Source organism: Vombatus ursinus, unplaced genomic scaffold, assembly GCF_900497805.2.
Source record: "Vombatus ursinus unplaced genomic scaffold, bare-nosed wombat genome assembly UNPS02014817.1, whole genome shotgun sequence".
Classification (NCBI taxonomy): Eukaryota; Metazoa; Chordata; class Mammalia; order Diprotodontia; family Vombatidae; genus Vombatus; species Vombatus ursinus.
Window position 1 is genome coordinate 12,640,268 of NW_020954595.1, and position 16,298 is coordinate 12,656,565.

Genomic DNA, 16,298 nt, shown 5'->3' on the forward strand with positions numbered 1-16,298 from the left:
TTGCAGAGGTACAAACCCAGAAGCATCTCATCCATTCACACTCCCCTCCTTCAGGATCTGCCATCATTCGGTCATCCTAAGGGGGACCAGCTGTGATTCTCCAACTAGGATTCAAGGTGGTTCTAAAAACACTAACATTATCAATAAGGCACAGGAAAGACCTGGAAGGGGTGGACATCTGTGAGAAGACAACATTATCCCTACTCACAGACCACTTAGAAAACCCCAGAGAATCAGTAGATAAATAGACTGAGAAGATTAATAGCTTTAGTAAAGCTTTCTTCTCGTGGTCTTTTAATTAACGTGACAAACATTATTGGACATGTATTCTGTTCTGTGCAGGACCCAAGAAGGAATTTGATAATAAATAATGTGAGTAAGACTGCAAGAGGCCTTTGAAAGCCACTTAATAGAGCAAAATGCTCCTACAAACTTTCTCTGCACCTGTTGGCACATAAACCACTAATGGGCTAATTACATGAGATTCCGACTGTTTCCCTCCAGCAGGTCCCTATAGTACAATACTTGGCAACAATTACTTAGTATGAGTCATGGTACATATTGGAAAGAAATAGAATTGCCCTCTTTGAAAACATTGAGACTTCTGGTTAATTTAAACGATCCTGGCTGGAAATTTGAGAGGTTTGGTGATGATCATTTTTCTGCCCAGGGAGAGGCCGTGTCTTAGGCACTCCCGGGGCTGTTAGCTCCCAGCAGAGTTATCCTTTGTACGTTTTAAAGCCGCAGTGAGTCGAGGGGTTCAGTCTAGATGGGGTGACTAGAGTCACAGACAAGGAACAGTGAGGGGACAAGGCAGTCTTCCAGGTCTTAGAAGACGCAACCCTAATGTGCCAGGATAGATAAGGGCCCAAGTCCAGGAGGACCATGAAATCCCAGCAGATGTCATATAACAAGAAGGACCCCAGTGTGGCTCAGACAGTCACCAGGATGGAAGGGAGAAGAAGAGGGTCAGAGGCTCCCAGAGGCCAGGAGGCTTCCTTGAGGAGGTGGGAGAGCTTGATCTGGGTCTTGAATGACAAGTCCAGCTGCTGACACTTGGGAACAGTTTCAGGTCCTCAAACATTTCACATCCATTATCTCATTCAATGCTCACGAAAGCTCTGAGATAGGTCCAGGATACAGAATTATTCCCATTTGAGGGATGGGGAAACTGAGGCTCAGAAATGGCTTCTCTGATAGTAAGTGCCAGAGCCATGATTAAGCCCAGGAATTTCCCAACTCCAACCTCAGCCCTCTGTCTGCTCTGCCAAAGGACAGCGTTAGAAAAGTCAAGCAGGTGGGGGCATTCCAGGTGAAAGGAATAACCCCCTTCCTTAGCCAGCACTTTTAGCCAGTTCCCAACTGTCCATAGCCACTGAGCAGAACCCATCCATGGCAGTCTTAGGTAGCCGACTGTGCCCCCCGCATACTCTTTGTGCACCCCATCACCCATGCATCCACATGCACCCACTCTCCACTTCAAGGCTGTGCCTGGGCACCCAACAAGATACAGTCATAAAATCTCAGCGCCTGATGAGAGCTCAGGGGCCACTAGTCCAATCCACCAGCCTGCCCAGCCAGTGGCCAGGCGGCCTCTCCTGGATGACCTCTGGGGAGGGGGAGCCTAGCACCTCCCAGGACCATCATCAGAGGAAGTTGTGCATGGTCCACAGAGCAGGGGAACCGCCTGCCCCCCCCCGCCAAGGAATCAGCAGAAGACGCCAAAGATGGGACAGAGAGCAGGACGTGTGCATTGGACTGAGTGGGGACAGCAAACGTGTCCCCAAGTCCTTCCAGGAAGTGAAGGAGGGACGGAGCGGGGAGCAGGCTGCTGGGTTCTAACGATGTGTCTCCTCCATGTCTTGCAGGAGGATTTGACTTAGAAGACAATGAAGCCCTGGATGCTTCAGGTAAGTAGGAGGGTTCACGGCCTCCTCGAGCACTAGAGGGGAGACCCTGGGGGCCACTCAGGTACATTTGTGCTGGCTAAAGCTCTCCTGGCCTCTGTGGGACCGTGGCACCTCTCCAGTCCCTTCCTGCCAGCTCTCTGGGTCCCGTGGCCACACCCTCCTCCACACGAGGTATCTGGGTAATCAATCCACTCCTCAGCCCTCCCTCATCACCTCTCACCTGATCTTTTCAATGACCTCTTAAGTGGCTTCCCTCCGCTCTCCAACTCACCCTTCCGTCAATCAGTCAACCAGCAAGCATTCTGAGGCAGCTACGGTGTGCCAGGCATTGATGCAAAGACAAAATGAGCCATCCCTGCCCTCCATCAGAAAAGACAACGGGCACACATCTAAGCTGCTCACGTGATCTTCCTATGCCAAGGGTCTGACTGAGCCACTCCCCTCCCCAAAGCCCTTAGCCTGGGGATGAAATGCAAACTTCTCAGCCTGGCGCTCAAGGCTCTACCCTATCTTTTTAGACTCAACGAACACTCCCCTTTGCACACTCTGTGTTCAGCCACACCAACCTTTTGGCCCTTCCTGAAATTCCACATCCCCCTTCCCGTCCCCCTCACGCAGGCTGTCTCTGGTGTCAGGAAGGACCCTCTTCACCTCCCAGCCTCTGGAGGCCGGTCTCCCTTGGGGGTTCAGAGGAGGCGCCATCTTCCTCACTAAGCTCCTCCAATCATCTGCCCTTCCAACCAGCCTAATTCTGGCTTTTTATAATTATGTCATTCAATTCAACAAACATATTAAGCACCACAAACATCTTGGGTTAGATTTTCTCAAAGAACCCCAAAGATTAAGTCCTGTGAGTGGAATCCTAGATCACAACTCTAAGCTCCCTGAGGGCAGGGGCTGCTTGCTTTCTGCTTTTGCATCCCCAGTAGCTGTCTGGCACTGTGCCTTCTCCTGCCCATCTCCTCCCTCCACATCCTGCTTCCCAAGTTTCTGGGTCGAGTGCTTACTGACCTGTAGAGAGGTGCTTAAGGGCTTGAAGGAGCTCAGGAATGACCATCTAGGACAGCAATCTGGGGGTGAACCCCTCGGCCACCCTGCCCTGCCCTGCCCAGCCCGGCTCCAGTATCTGGCTTATAGCTAAGGCTATTTCTTCAGGGCGAGACTCACCTGCAGAGACGACGTTGGCTCACAGGTTGATGGGGACGCCCTCCTGGTGGAAGGGAAGAGCTGCTGACAGTGGCACTCTTGGATTGGGGGGGTGGGCTGCTCGACCTTGCTGGGAAGGGGAGGTTTCGGGGCCTCAGCAGCCCTCTCTCCCCCCAAGTCTTCAGTCTCCCGTCTCTTGGCTCCACATCCCCAGTGGCTGAAGCCTGAGTGTCCCTGGACAAAAGAGAAGCTCACTCCCTGTTGAGTGGCCCTAGGGAAAGAAGCCTCTCCTGAGGTCCCAAGAGCCACCTGTCTGTGGTGAGAAATCTTGTGTTATGTTTGGGTTCAAAAGCTTTAAGTCTTCCAGGACTGGGGATGGGCAGGCTAAGTATTTCCAGAATCTCAGAATTTGAAGGGGTTCGAAGCCGCTAGTCTGACCCTTCTCTGAACACTAGAAGTGATCATCTAGCCTTTGCTTGAAGCCCTCCATCACCTCGTGAAGGCACCAGCCCACCCTTGAGCAGATAGAATTGTCAAGAGGGCCCACTATGTACAAAGCTTCTGGCTCCTAGGTTCACAGACTTTGGATACCATCCAATGGAGGGCCAATGCCCTCATTTTAGAGATGGAGAAACTCATGGTTGCCAACTCAGTACAATCAGTTTCAGGAGTTCAAAGCCTGAGGATACCAGAGCAAGCTGGAGGGCACACTGGCTGAAAGCGAGGACGAGACTTGTGTACACACACACGCATAAGCACACCCTTGGGTGCAGGCAGGGACAGTACCCCCAATAGCTCCCCATGAGGGACACCCATACCCACCTCAGAAATGTGTCAGTGAAAAGCACACGCATTTTTTTTTGTTTTTTTGTTTTGTTTTTGGCTAGGCAAGGGGGTTAAGTGACTTGCCCAGGGTCACACAACTAGTAAGCGTTATGTGTCTGAGGCCGAATTTGAACTCAGGTCCTCCTGACTCCAGGGTTGGTGCTCTATCCACTGTGCCACTTGCTGTCCCCAAGCACAATTTTTTAACCACCCAGAATAAGCCACTGGAACATGGGAAATGAAGCTATTGGAAGGCCGATCCCAGAACTGTACCAGGGTCACAGCTTAATGTGGGCTGAGCCTCGGGGCTCCCAAGGTGAAGGGGCTGTCCTCAACCAGGTCCTCCCAGGCCCTGGAGGAGAAAAGTATGCAGACCAGGGTCTGGCTCTGGTTCCTGGCTTCCCTCAAGACTCCACCACAGGCTTGGCTCTAGGGATGGAGATGGGCCTTTCCCTTTGGGCTTCAAGGGCTTCCACTCAGATAACCCCAACAATAGGAGGGTCAGCATTCTAGAAATGGTGGGGATATCAGATCATCTAGGCCAAGCTATTCATTTCAAAGAGGAAGAAACTGAGGCCAAGACACAGGCAGCGACTCTTAGGGCCCATGGTCACCCAGCAGGCCAGGGGCAAAGCTGGGCGGAGCTGATTGCACCCCAGCATTCCTGCTGGGCAATTCCAAAGACCCCTGACCTCTTTAATCCTTGTTATTGTTTTCTTGCCTTCAGACACCGGGGTTGTGAGCAGGAACTGCACTGAGGATGGCTGGTCGGAGCCCTTCCCCCACTATTTTGATGCCTGCGGATTCGATAATGATTATCTTGAGGGGGGTGGGAATCAAGTAGGTGGAGATCCCCAGGTCCCAGTAGTGGGTACCTTTCTGGCCACCAACCATGAAGGACAGGCCATTTCTCTCTCTCTCTCTCTCTCTCTCTCTCTCTCTCTCTCTCTCTCTCTCCCTCTCTCTTCTCTCCTCTCTCCCTTCCTCTCTCTTCTCTCCTCTCTCTCTCCCTTTCTTCTCTTCTCTTCTCTTCTCTTCTCTTCTCTTCTCTTCTCTCACTCCTTCTCCCTCTCTCCACCCTTCCTATTCTTTGTCTCTCTCTCTTTCACACACACACACACACAAACACACATACCCCTTGCCCAATCAGTGAATGGCCTCATTTGGTGGATAATGACCTTCCTATTTGCAGGGCTAATGGGCAATGCCTGAATGAATGGCCACTGGCAAAGAATTGGTCTGATGCCCTTCTCCCTCTGGAGAGCCCACAGCCCCAACTCAGAGCACAGGGAGCATCCTCCTACCTGGCCCAGAGGGCTGAGTGGTGGAAGACTGGCAGAGAGAGGATGTTCCTTGTGCCCTGGGTGCTGCCCACCCACTGCTGTGTGGGGTCCTCTTTGGGGAGGAGGGTGAAGGGAAGCCCCGAACTGAGTGCATGTCAGGCCCCCCCCTGCTGCCCTGAGAAGGAAGCCGCTAAGGGAGGGAAGCCAGACAGACCGGGAAGGGGGCAGGTGTGCCCGGCTGAGCCTCTGTGTGTGTGTCCAGGATTACTACTACCTGTCGGTGAAGGCGCTCTACACCGTGGGCTACAGCACCTCCCTGGTCTCCCTCACCACGGCCATGGTCATCTTGTGCCGCTTCCGGTGAGTCTGGCCCCAGGGGCCCTCCCTCCTTTCTTTGCCTCTTTCTCCCACCTCTCTTCACAATAGTTGGAGCCCTCACGTGCATAGATAGTTCATGGCTTCTTATCTGTTCTCATCTGGGCCTCACCAGGGCCGTGGGAGGGAAATACTGTTAGTAGCCCCATTTTACAGATGAGGAAGTCAAGGCTGAGAGAGGTGAAATAATCAGGAGTCAAGTCAAGCCATGTTTAGTGATCACTGCACCTATTTATTAACAAATGTGCCAGGGACTGTGTTAGGAAGTGTTGGGGGCAGGATTCAAACTCAGAACCTCCTGGCTGCAAGGGCAGCTCTAGATCCTCCCTGCCCCCGGCTGACTCTTGTGCCGGGTCACACGGGGCTTCCCAGCTTCCAGATGCCCCAACTCGCCACCCCCACCCCCAGCTGATCTGCACCAGTGACCTCTGTCCATTGGCCGGCTAGCCGCCCCTCCCCGGGCCTCCGAGGATGCCCCTTCCTTTCCCCTCAGTGCTCACAGTGGGATAAACTCCCCAGAGTTTCTTCAAAGGAGCTGGCCGGGCATTCTCTCAGGGAAGCTGCCAGGTCCGTGTTTCCACTACAGACTTTGCTCCGATCACACACTGGCACAGCTCCAAGCCTCCTACCCCGGGAACCCAAGATACCCCCGCACCCAGACCTAAGCAAACGCCTCCTAGGGCTCGGGGACCACAGAATGCCCAGGGGAGGGAAGCGGGGGAGAAGGTACCACCCGGGGGGGGGGCAGAAAGCACTTACCAGGGGAGGGGATGGGGGAGAAGGCACCTACCTGCACAAGGGTGTGGTGAAGTCCCAGGAGTCAGATGAGCCCAGAGAGGAGCAAAGGCATAAGCCCAGAGAAGACCGAGCAAAAAGCTGTGGGTGTGTCTAGACTGGCCAGTGCCCGGTCTTGCAGATACAAGCAGTCTCTGGCCCGAAGGAGCCCCCGGTGTCGCCCAGATCGTCCTGGGAAGTCTGGGGCCTGGGCTCGCGTGTAAATCCTCTGGCCTCCAAGCTCCCAGGGACCTCCCCTGGCCGGAGGATGCCTGGGAAGGGGTTCCCGGTTCTGCGAACTTTCCCAGGAGAGCAGCCAGCTCTTGCCTACCTGGGGCTGCTGAGGAAAGGAATGGGACAGCAGACAGGAGCAGACTGGGCCGGGGGTGGGACATCAGTGCCCCAGCCCAGCTGCCCGCCTCTTCTGGAGCATCCCCTTTTCCTGGTCCCATCTGGCTGGACCTCAGCCTTCATCCAGTTACCCTGGAAAGGTTGGGGCAACGCTGGGGAGTCCATCGGGGGGCTGCCAAGATAGTGAGGAAACAAGCGTCTTTCTCCTCTCTGCCTGCCTCCCTCAGAGGAGGCACAGCGTTGAGGGGACGGAGTCCGCCGGGAAGCAGGAGCAGACGCCAGAGCTCTGGGCCTCCAAGGGTGGGCGTCTCCCACGTGTTGAGTGGCCTTTGTCACTGGGCGTAGATGAATGAGGCTCACAGATGCAGAGCTGGAAAGAACCTCTGTCGCCCATTTTCTAGATGAGGAAACTGAGGCCCCCCCACGGAGGAACAAGGCCATGCCCAGGGTCACACAGGCAGTGGATGGCACAGGGGGAGTGCTCTGATCCAGAGTGGGCAGGACGAAAGGGGGCTATTCAAGAAAGAATTTCCCTCAGTCTTTGGGCCCAATGCGGCCGGTACTGGAGACTGCAGGGAGCCATCTCCGAGGCTGGAACACCCATCTCGGACGGGAGGGTCTACATCCTGTCTTGGTCGGCTGAGAAAAGCGTGGTCAAAGTCCACTTCCAGCTGAGCAGCAGCCCAGGTGGGGACCCGGGGTCCTAGGGAAGCCCTCAGACGCAGGTGGTGGCTGACGCCCTGCTCCTGGGGCCGGGACCCCCGTGGGGCTGGCTCACGCGGCCTGGCGGCGGCCGAGGCGCCCCAGGACATTGGCTGGAGGAGAAGCTGCTTCGTCCAATTAGTGCCAGCTCCGATCGAAGAGCCGCGTGAGGGTTTGCAAAGCACCACTGGTCAGGATTGTTGCATTTGAGCCTCACGAGAGAGATTCTCTTGATACCCCGACTTTACAGACGAGAAAACTGAGGCTGAGAGGGAGTGATGAGCAGCTTGCTCGGTCACAACCCGTCTGAGGCAGGATTTGAATTCGGCTCTTCCTGACTGTAGCACAGTCTCGCTTAGCTCCTGATACTCTCCTCTGGCGTCTGGGATCACAGTCTCAGAGTTGGCGAGTGGGAGGGGTCTCAGTGGCCCCTGATCTCGCCTGGGGCTGAACAGGAATCTTCTCCACCTCCCTCTGGCCACGGAGCATCCAGCCTTTGACTGGCTGAGCCCTCCCCCTCCCGGGCACCTCTAGCCCCTGGAGCCCGTGACGCACTCGGGATGCTTCTACAATTCCGCAGAGAAATCTTCCTGGGTCCTCCCTCCAACCGCTGTGCCCCCCAGCACCCCCTCGGTGGCCAGAAGCACGAGCAGCGCCCACCACAGCTGGCATGCGGGAGAACCATGGAGAGACGGGCAGGGGCCGGTCCTTCCCTGTAGGGAGGTATACAGCCCAGAAGTCGGGAGCTGAAAAAGAAGAGGTGAACCCCACCTGGGAGAGGAACGAGGCCAGATGTGGGGGACACGAGACTCTGGGCGTGACGCATCGCACCGGGAGGGCCAGGGCGGATCGGGGGAGCAGCACGTGGCGCTGACCCGGGAGCCCGCACCGGGTGTGAGGGGCTTCAGAGGTCGCGTGTAGCTGGGGTCACAGGCACGGACAAGGTCAGCCTCCTCTGGGTCTAGGGGAGTCTGAGGGAGATTCGGCCAGGACCCAGAGTCAGGGCAGGCCTTCGGGCCCTTGGAGGCTCAGCGTCCTGGGGCTCTCCGTGGCTCAGGAAGAGGTCCGGGGTCCACAGCGCCTCTCGCGTGACGTGGGGGTTCGTGACGCACCGCTGGTCTTGTCTGCCTGGGGCTTCCGAGGGGAGCATCGAGTGTGGAGATGAGGGCAAGGGCCAGTGAGGGGACGTGTCTGGTGTCTGAGGCTTCTGCTCCCCAAGAACACGTCTACAGGCTCTGGAGGCCAAGCCAGGGGGCTGCCGCGGCAGGAGGAGGGTGCTCCAGGCAGGGGGAACAGTGTGAGCAAAGGCGGGGCTCCCAGACTCGTGCCTGACGCGCGGCTCTGCTGGTGCTTTCGGTCCCATTCCTTTGCTCCTTCTCCTCGTCCCCCAGGAAGCTGCACTGTACCCGGAACTTCATCCACATGAATCTCTTTGTCTCCTTCATCCTGCGGGCCATATCGGTCTTCATCAAGGACTGGATACTGTATGAGGAGCAGGACACCAACCATTGCTTCATCTCCACCGTGAGTGCAAGCCAGGGCCCGAGGAAGGCGGGGAGGGAGGGTCCGGCCCCAGCCCAGGCCCCGCCGCGCCGGGGGAAGAGCAAGGGCCAGGACCCAGAGCGCCTGCCCGGGGAGGCCCTGGGGAAGGAGGGCTTACACCCAGCCAGGAACCAAAGGGGCAGGGCCCAGCAAGCCAGGCCCTTACCTCCCAGAGAGAGAGGAGGCCCAGAGACCCTGCGGGTCAGCCCTGCCGCCAGGGGCCCGAGAGGCAGTGCCTCAGTTTCCCCCATCCGCCCACAGGTGGAGTGCAAAGCCGTCATGGTCTTCTTCCATTACTGCGTCATGTCCAACTACTTCTGGCTCTTCATCGAGGGGCTCTACCTCTTCACTCTCCTGGTGGAGACCTTCTTCCCAGAGCGGAGATACTTCTACTGGTACAGCATCATCGGCTGGGGTAGGTAGGGGGATGGGGGAGGGAGAAGGGAGGGGGAGAGGGGAGGGAGGGAGAGAGGAGGGGGCAGGAGGGGAGGGAGGGAGAGAGGAGAGGGGAGGGAGAAGGAGAGAGGAGAGGGGAGGAGGGGAGGGAGGGAGGGAGAGAAGAGGGGGCAGGAGGGGAGGGAGGGAGGGAGAGAGGAGGGGGCAGGAGGGGAGGGAGGGGGGGGGGGGGGGGGGGGGGAGAGAAGGGGTAAGGGAGAGGGTCCTGGGAGGGACTGCAGGCTCATGGAAGGTTTCCTGAGCTCACAAGCCCTTCTCTCTTTGCTCTGTTCCCACAGGCACCCCAACCATCTGCGTGACAGTCTGGGCGGTGCTAAGGATTCACTTTGATGACAATGGGTAAGTGTGCCTGTATCCCTCCAGCAGGTAGCACACGTTCTCCAGCCACAGACTGACCCTTCTGCCTGGTCACTAACTAGCCCCACTCCCGAGTCCCCCTGCCACAACCAGATCCACCTGGGGGGGGGGGGGGTCCAGTCAGGCCAGAGGGTGGGGCTGTCCCAGCCCTCAGTGCAAGAAGAGCATCTCCCAGAAACGACTTGGCCTCTGCAACCCTGGCCCAGCAGCCTGGGCCTCCCTCCCACCTGGACCTGCCTCCATGGGCTTATTAATAAACGTGTGGTCCAGTGACAGCCAAGAGCCCCAGGGCAACGTCCTGAGGGCTGGAGGGCTCACCCTGTGGTCTGTGGGGTGACCTGGATCTTGGGAGAGAGAGGCAGGGTTAGGGTCAGGACTTTTGTTGCTGAAGGAAAAGGGAGGCCAGAAGGAGAGGAGGAGAGCCTAGAACCGGCACTGATGCTCAGGTTGAGGCTCTGGGCTGAGGCCTTCCGGGCTTCTGAAGAGACGGGTTTGTCCCCTCCACCCTAAGCCTCGGTTCCTCTTTAAGGTTATCTCAGGGGAGCAGCTCAGCCCCCGGGGGTGGAGGGGCAGAAGGGCCAGGGGACAGAGCCTCCCAGAGAGGGACAAACCTTCCTCCTGTCCCTCCCACCTGAACTGCGGGGCTCCGTCTCAGTCTCTGACTCTCTCTGTCTCTGTCTCTGTCTCTATCTGTCTCTCTTTCTTTGTCTCTGTCTCTCTGCCTGTCTGCTTCTGTCTCTCTCTGTGTCTCTCTCTGTCTCTGTCTCCTGTCTCTGTCTGCTTCTGTCACTCTCTGTATCTCTCTCTGTCTGTCTCTGTCTCTCTGTCTCTCTCTGTTTTGTCTCTCTATCTCTGTCTGCCTCTGTTTCTCTCTCTGTCTCTGTCTCTCTCTGTTTCTCTGTCTCTGTCTCTCTGTCTCTGTCTTTCTCTGTCTCCTGTCTCTGTTTGCTCTGTCTCTCTGTCTCTGTCTCTCTATCTCTGTCTACCTCTGTTTCTCTCTCTGTTTCTCTCTCTCTGCCTCTGTCTCTCTGTCCATCTCTCTGCCTCTGTCTGTTTCTCTACCTCTGCTCTCTGTCTCTGTCTCTGTCTCTCTGTCTCTGTCTCTCTCTAGCTGCTGGGAAATGAACGACAACACAGCCCTGTGGTGGGTCATCAAAGGCCCAGTGGTGGGCTCCATAATGGTGAGTGATCCCAGTGGAGAGTGGGCTGGGGGGGGGGGAATAAGGGTGGGGCTGGTCCAGTAGGTCCACGGCTCAGGTCCGAAGGGGCCGGTCCAGGGGAGGAATGTGAGCAATCCTGACTTTGTGGCCTCCAAAGGCTGTGCCTTGCCCTTGGGTTTCTAGTGGTTCTCCTCCTGTGGCTGTGGAGGAAATCTCATGAACGTCTCCACAGTCTGACCATGCAGCGGGGGAGACATTTAATTCAATCCATTGGGAATTTATGAGGCCCCTGCCATGTACCAGGCACTGAGGGAAAATGGAAACCAGCCCCAGCCCCAACATGGGCACAGAGAAGCCAATAACAAAAGTAAGCTTTACAAATATTCTCTCATTGATCATCACAGCAGCCCTAGGAGATAGGTACTGTTGTTATCCCCATTTTACAGTTGAAGAAACCGAGGCAAGCAAAGATGAAGTGACTTGCCCAGGGCAACGCTGCTATTAAGTATCTGAGGCTGGATTTGAACTCAGGTCTTCCTGACTTCCGGCACAGAGTTTGGTGCCCTGTGGCATCACCTAGTGGTGTCTACCAAAGAACCTCGGGGATGGGTTGGGTGGAGGGATTTGGAGGAAGGACAGTTGGACCAATCTGTGAAGGGAGGCAGGGGTTCCAGTGGGCAGAGATGAGAAGGAAGGGCACACAACAGCCTGAGCAAGGCCTGGACACTGGACGTGAGCGCCATTTGGGGAGCTAGAGAGGAGGTGGCTGCCCTCAGGCAGCTCTGAGTGCGAAAGGGAAGACAAAACTGGCGTAGAACCAACAAGAGTGACCCTGCTATCTGTGAGGCTGCCGGGCTGGGCACTGTGGGTACAGGAGTCAAAGGGTGGCCGGCCCTGCCCTCAGAGAGCTTCTGCTCGACGGGGAGACAGCAGCCCAAACAGGCACCAGTCACAAGATAGGTGGAGGCTTCATCCAGAAGGTGGCTCAAGCTGCACTCTAAAGGAAAACTAGGAATTCCAGGGGGCACAGGGGAGGAGAGAGGGCACACCTGGCATGGGCTCAGCCTGAGCAAAGATGCGGGGGCAGTAGATGGGGCATTGCTTGTGAGCAGCTGCAGGATTGCAGACTGTGTGAAGGTCTGGGGAGGCGGCAGGGGCCAGAGTGAGAGTTTGCGTTTGGCTGGAGAGAAACCACTGTAGTTTGTTGAGAAGACATGCTCTTTGGAGAGCTCCCTTTGGAGGCTGAATGGGCTGGAGTGAGGAGACCCCTGAGGTGGACAGACCCTCAGCAGCGACTGCAATAGTCCAGGTCAGAGGTGATGAGGATGACCAGGGGGTTGTTGAGTGAAGGAAGAGAAGCGGAGCTTCTTTATAGGAGAGAAGTCATCAAGGTAGCATGACAGTTAAAATCAGGTAAACTGAGGCACAAAGTTCTGAGCATATCAGTTTATTAGTAAAGCGAGAGTTCACCAGGACATGGGAGCTCCCCTTCCCCAGTAAGGCCAAGACCCAAGGGGGGGACAGCTCTTTTACAGTTTTGGGGGGTACAGAACGAAGAACGGGGCATTGGGGGCAGGGAACAAGGTATGATTGGGCACGGGGCGTGGGGGACAACAGGAGAGGTTGGAAATTGGGAGTGAGGGGCTGCCAACAAGCCCCTCCTTCCCTCCCGTGACTAGTGAGTTCATTGTTTGAGTCCAGTTTGAAGTCAGAGGGAGGGGGCCCGGCTCCCGGCTCCCGGGCATCCTTGAAGGATGGCTCGGTGGACCAGCCCCCCGCATCCCCCAGGGACAGCCGGCTTCCTTGAGGCAAGAATGGAATGGTGATGAGCAAGAGGACTGGCTTTGTAAACTCCCCCGGCACAGGCCAGCTGAATTCTGAGCTCAGTTCAGGACCAAAAACCACGACTGGGGCAGGCACAGGACAAGATGGATGAATTGTAGAAAGGGTCAGTCACAAATGATCCAGAATCAGTCCGAGTGTTTCAGTAGGAATGACAAGATGCTGCAGCTGGGCAGATATTTGGGAAGCAGGAATGACCGAATGAGTAAAGATCACTTATGATGCCCAGCATTGAGCTTAATGCAGGGAAGATGGTAAGAAGTCAGGCCTGCCCTCGAGAAGCTTACATTTTAACAACACATTTAGAGGAAAGGCAGGCAGAGAAAAGAATTGGGATTTGTTTTTGTTTTTGAGAAATCACAGGGATGGTGAGAGCAGTTGTAGGGGATGGCACTGACATACCCCTTCAAGAAGCAACAGTGGTATTCATTTGATTTCAAACCCAGAGTAAAAGGAGAGGGGGGTTGGTGCACCCACTGTGGATGGTTGGTTGGCCAGCTGGGAGGGGAGGCCTGGAAGCTGGTGCCAGGCCAGCTCAGCCCCCAGGCGAAGATGGCCCGGGGAGAGGGCCAGGATGACCAGGTGGGCGGTGGTGCCCTTGACAATAATAGGGACGTTCAGAAGATGGGAGGATTTGCAGGGAAAGACGCTCGGTTGTTTCGGGTCTGTCTGAACTGCTCACCCAATGGTTGGTGATGTAGGATCTGAGCCCAGGAAGGAGGCGAGGGCCTCATCTGGAGGTCTGGGAATCGTCTGCACAAAGCGAATGACGGGGGAAATGTGTACACATTTTAGAACTGGACGTGCGTGTTGACAAGAAGGGGAAGTGTGAGAAGCTAGCGAGGGCCGGGGCAGAGCCGTGGGCACGGCCCGTTAGGGGTGTGGCTCAGACCCTGCCACATCGGGGGAGGCTGAGCCGGACCGGCGCTTCTTCCATTCTCTCTCTCACTCTCTTCCTCAGATAAACTTTGTCCTCTTCATCGGCATCATCGTTATCCTGGTCCAGAAGCTCCAGTCCCCGGATATTGGAGGCAATGAATCGAGCATCTACCTGTGAGTACCAGCCTGTGCCAGGCCTGCCCCCCTCCCCGCCCAGGCCGCTCTGGAGTGTACACATAGGAAAAAGGGGCACGTGGAGAGGGCGGCGAGGGTGGGTTCCCCTGGTGCTGGCAGATCCCAAGAGAGCCAATCCGCAGCCTGTCCGGCGAAGGAGACGTTTTATTCCGCAGCGCTCCCGGGTTGTCCGCCCTCCGGCCAAAGACTTGATGCCTCCTCCGGGGTGAGGAGGCCTAGGTTTGATCTGCTTCCTCTGTGCTGGGGAGGACTGGGGATGCCCCAAAGCTTCTGGTCCGGTGGAAAGCTGGTCAGAAATGGGCTGCTCCCGCCCCATCTGATCACTCAAGAGACTGCCCTGGTTCCTCCGGCTCCCCAGTGGCTGGCCTGCAGACTTCTGAAAGGGGGCAGCGCCCCCCACCCTGCCCCGTCATCTCTCCCCATTCGTGGCCAAACAAAAGACTGTTGTCTGTGGTGCCTGGTTCATTCAGGACGCCCAGAGCCATCCCATCTCTGGGTTGGGAGGGAGCTCAGCACTCATCTTGTCCAAACTTGAATGAGAATCCTTTCCAGAACATTCCTCACTGGCAGTTGTCTGGCCTCTGCTCGCAGACCCCCAGTAACGGGGTCCTCACTACCTTACAAAACAGGCTGGTCTACTTTGGACGGCTCTGGCTGTTAAGAAGAGCCACAAGACGAGTCTCTGCATCTCTCCCCTCGTTCCTTGTTCCGCCGGTTCTTCACAAGCCTACAGAGCTCCCGTCAGATCTGCTCTCAGCCTAACAGCGCCCATTCTTTCTATGAATCCCAGAAGGCCCTGTGCTCTCCAGGCCTTTCCCCTCCTGGCCATCTTCCTCCAGACTCGTCCTTCCAGGAGAGGCCACAGTCCCCCTGACAGGCTTAAGCCTCCCTCGGTGTCCCTGGGTGCGAGGCAGCCAGACCAGCATCGCCATGCACCACCCAGATGTCCCCTTGGTATCCTGAAGCTGGCATCTCAACAGAGTTCAACAGACACACACATAGACACAAACACATAGACACACACATATGTACATATGCACACGTGCACACACATACAATACATGCACACATGCACATTCACACACGTGTACATATATGCACATACACAGCGCACATACACATGTGTGCACACATGCACACACATGCGCACATATGCGTACACATACTCTTGCCCTCAGCTTTGTGTCATCTGCAGACTTAATAAGGATGACGTATACTCCTTTGCCCAAGTCACTGATAAGAATGTTGACCAGCACAAAACTGTGCGTAGATCCCTGAGGCCCTCCCCTGGAGACCTCCAGTCCTCTGCTGGAGTCCAGACCATCATTCCACCAATGTCTTTCAGTGTTGTTTTCCTTAAGGTCCTTGGAGACCTTGTTCTTCTGGCCCAGACCACTTCACTCTGTATCAGCCCATTGGCGTCCTCTCAAGATTCTCTCATTTCTTCAGTATTGCTCATGGCGGCACATTCATGTGTGGTGCCAGTCCCCAGTGTGCCGCTGGGGATCCTTCCGTCCCCAGGCCCCCTTCCCTCTGCTTTGTCCTCCATGATGCAGATGACCTGCAGGAGGGGCTTGGACCTCGCCGAGTGGACAGATGAGTGACCTCTCCAGTGTAAACCTGAGCAGCCATTTGGGCCCCTCAGCCACAGTCAGGGCCTCCTGCTTCTTCTGGTCTCTCCTCCACCCAGATCTCCCTCCCTTGGAAGCCTCCCAGTCATGCTGTGACCCCACCTTCATCTCTTTCCTCACTGGTTCAGAAAACTCAAGAAATGGCCGGCAGCACCTGCTGTCTCCTGTCTTGTCCCGTCCAAGGATCTGGGGCCAGCTGAGCTTCCCGAGCCAGGGAGCCTGGAGGGGCTGCGGGACGGGCCCACTGAATGAATCACAGGCCCATTCATTCTGTGTAGAAAGACGCACCTTTGGCCAATGACCCCTCCTTGAACATCCATCTTCAAGACTCCGAACGTCTCACCCTGGAAGGGCAGCAGGTCAGAAGAGAGAGGCGGGGCTCCCGCCTGTGTGTGACTCCAGGACACTTTCCTGGCTGAGCTGTCTCCGAGGGTCCCTCACACTTCAGACAGGCTTGGATTAAGCACCCACAGAGAGCCAAAGACAAAAGCAAAGCAGTCCCTGCCCTCAAGGGGCTTACATTCTTCCCTGTTCATGGAGAAAGGAAGAACTCCCAATTCTTAGAGTCTTGGGGAGGCGGTAGGACCTGCAGCTCTGCCCTGCCTGTCAAACTGTACGCATTGAGAGAGCCTGCCTGGGGCTCTTCCTCTTGGAAGCCCGCGGGCCTCCGCTTGCTAAGGAACCAAAGCATGCTGTCCACCCACCGGGGGATAGGCTGGAAGTGGGCCTGGGACGCTGCACCATTGGGGAAGGGCACAGGACAGAAACTCACTTTCCTCACAGCTGTTTTTCCTATGTGTATAACAAGAAAAAGAGAGCGAGATTGTGTGTGTGTGAGAGAGACAGACAGAGAGAGAGAGGGAGAGGAGA

General features: G+C 56.2%; 1 protein-coding gene across 1 annotated transcript in view; it reads left to right on the forward strand.

Annotated features, from left to right (window-relative positions):
- The window catches only part of ADCYAP1R1 (ADCYAP receptor type I), a 59,016-nt gene that overhangs the window by 15,902 nt on the left and 26,816 nt on the right, over positions 1–16,298 (forward strand). Inside the window, exons 4-10 of the mRNA XM_027835906.1 lie at positions 4,609–4,721; positions 5,427–5,524; positions 8,758–8,890; positions 9,170–9,323; positions 9,643–9,703; positions 10,833–10,902; positions 13,685–13,776. Coding sequence (XP_027691707.1) covers positions 4,609–4,721; positions 5,427–5,524; positions 8,758–8,890; positions 9,170–9,323; positions 9,643–9,703; positions 10,833–10,902; positions 13,685–13,776 — 721 coding nt within the window. The remainder of the gene's footprint in view (positions 1–4,608; positions 4,722–5,426; positions 5,525–8,757; positions 8,891–9,169; positions 9,324–9,642; positions 9,704–10,832; positions 10,903–13,684; positions 13,777–16,298) is intronic.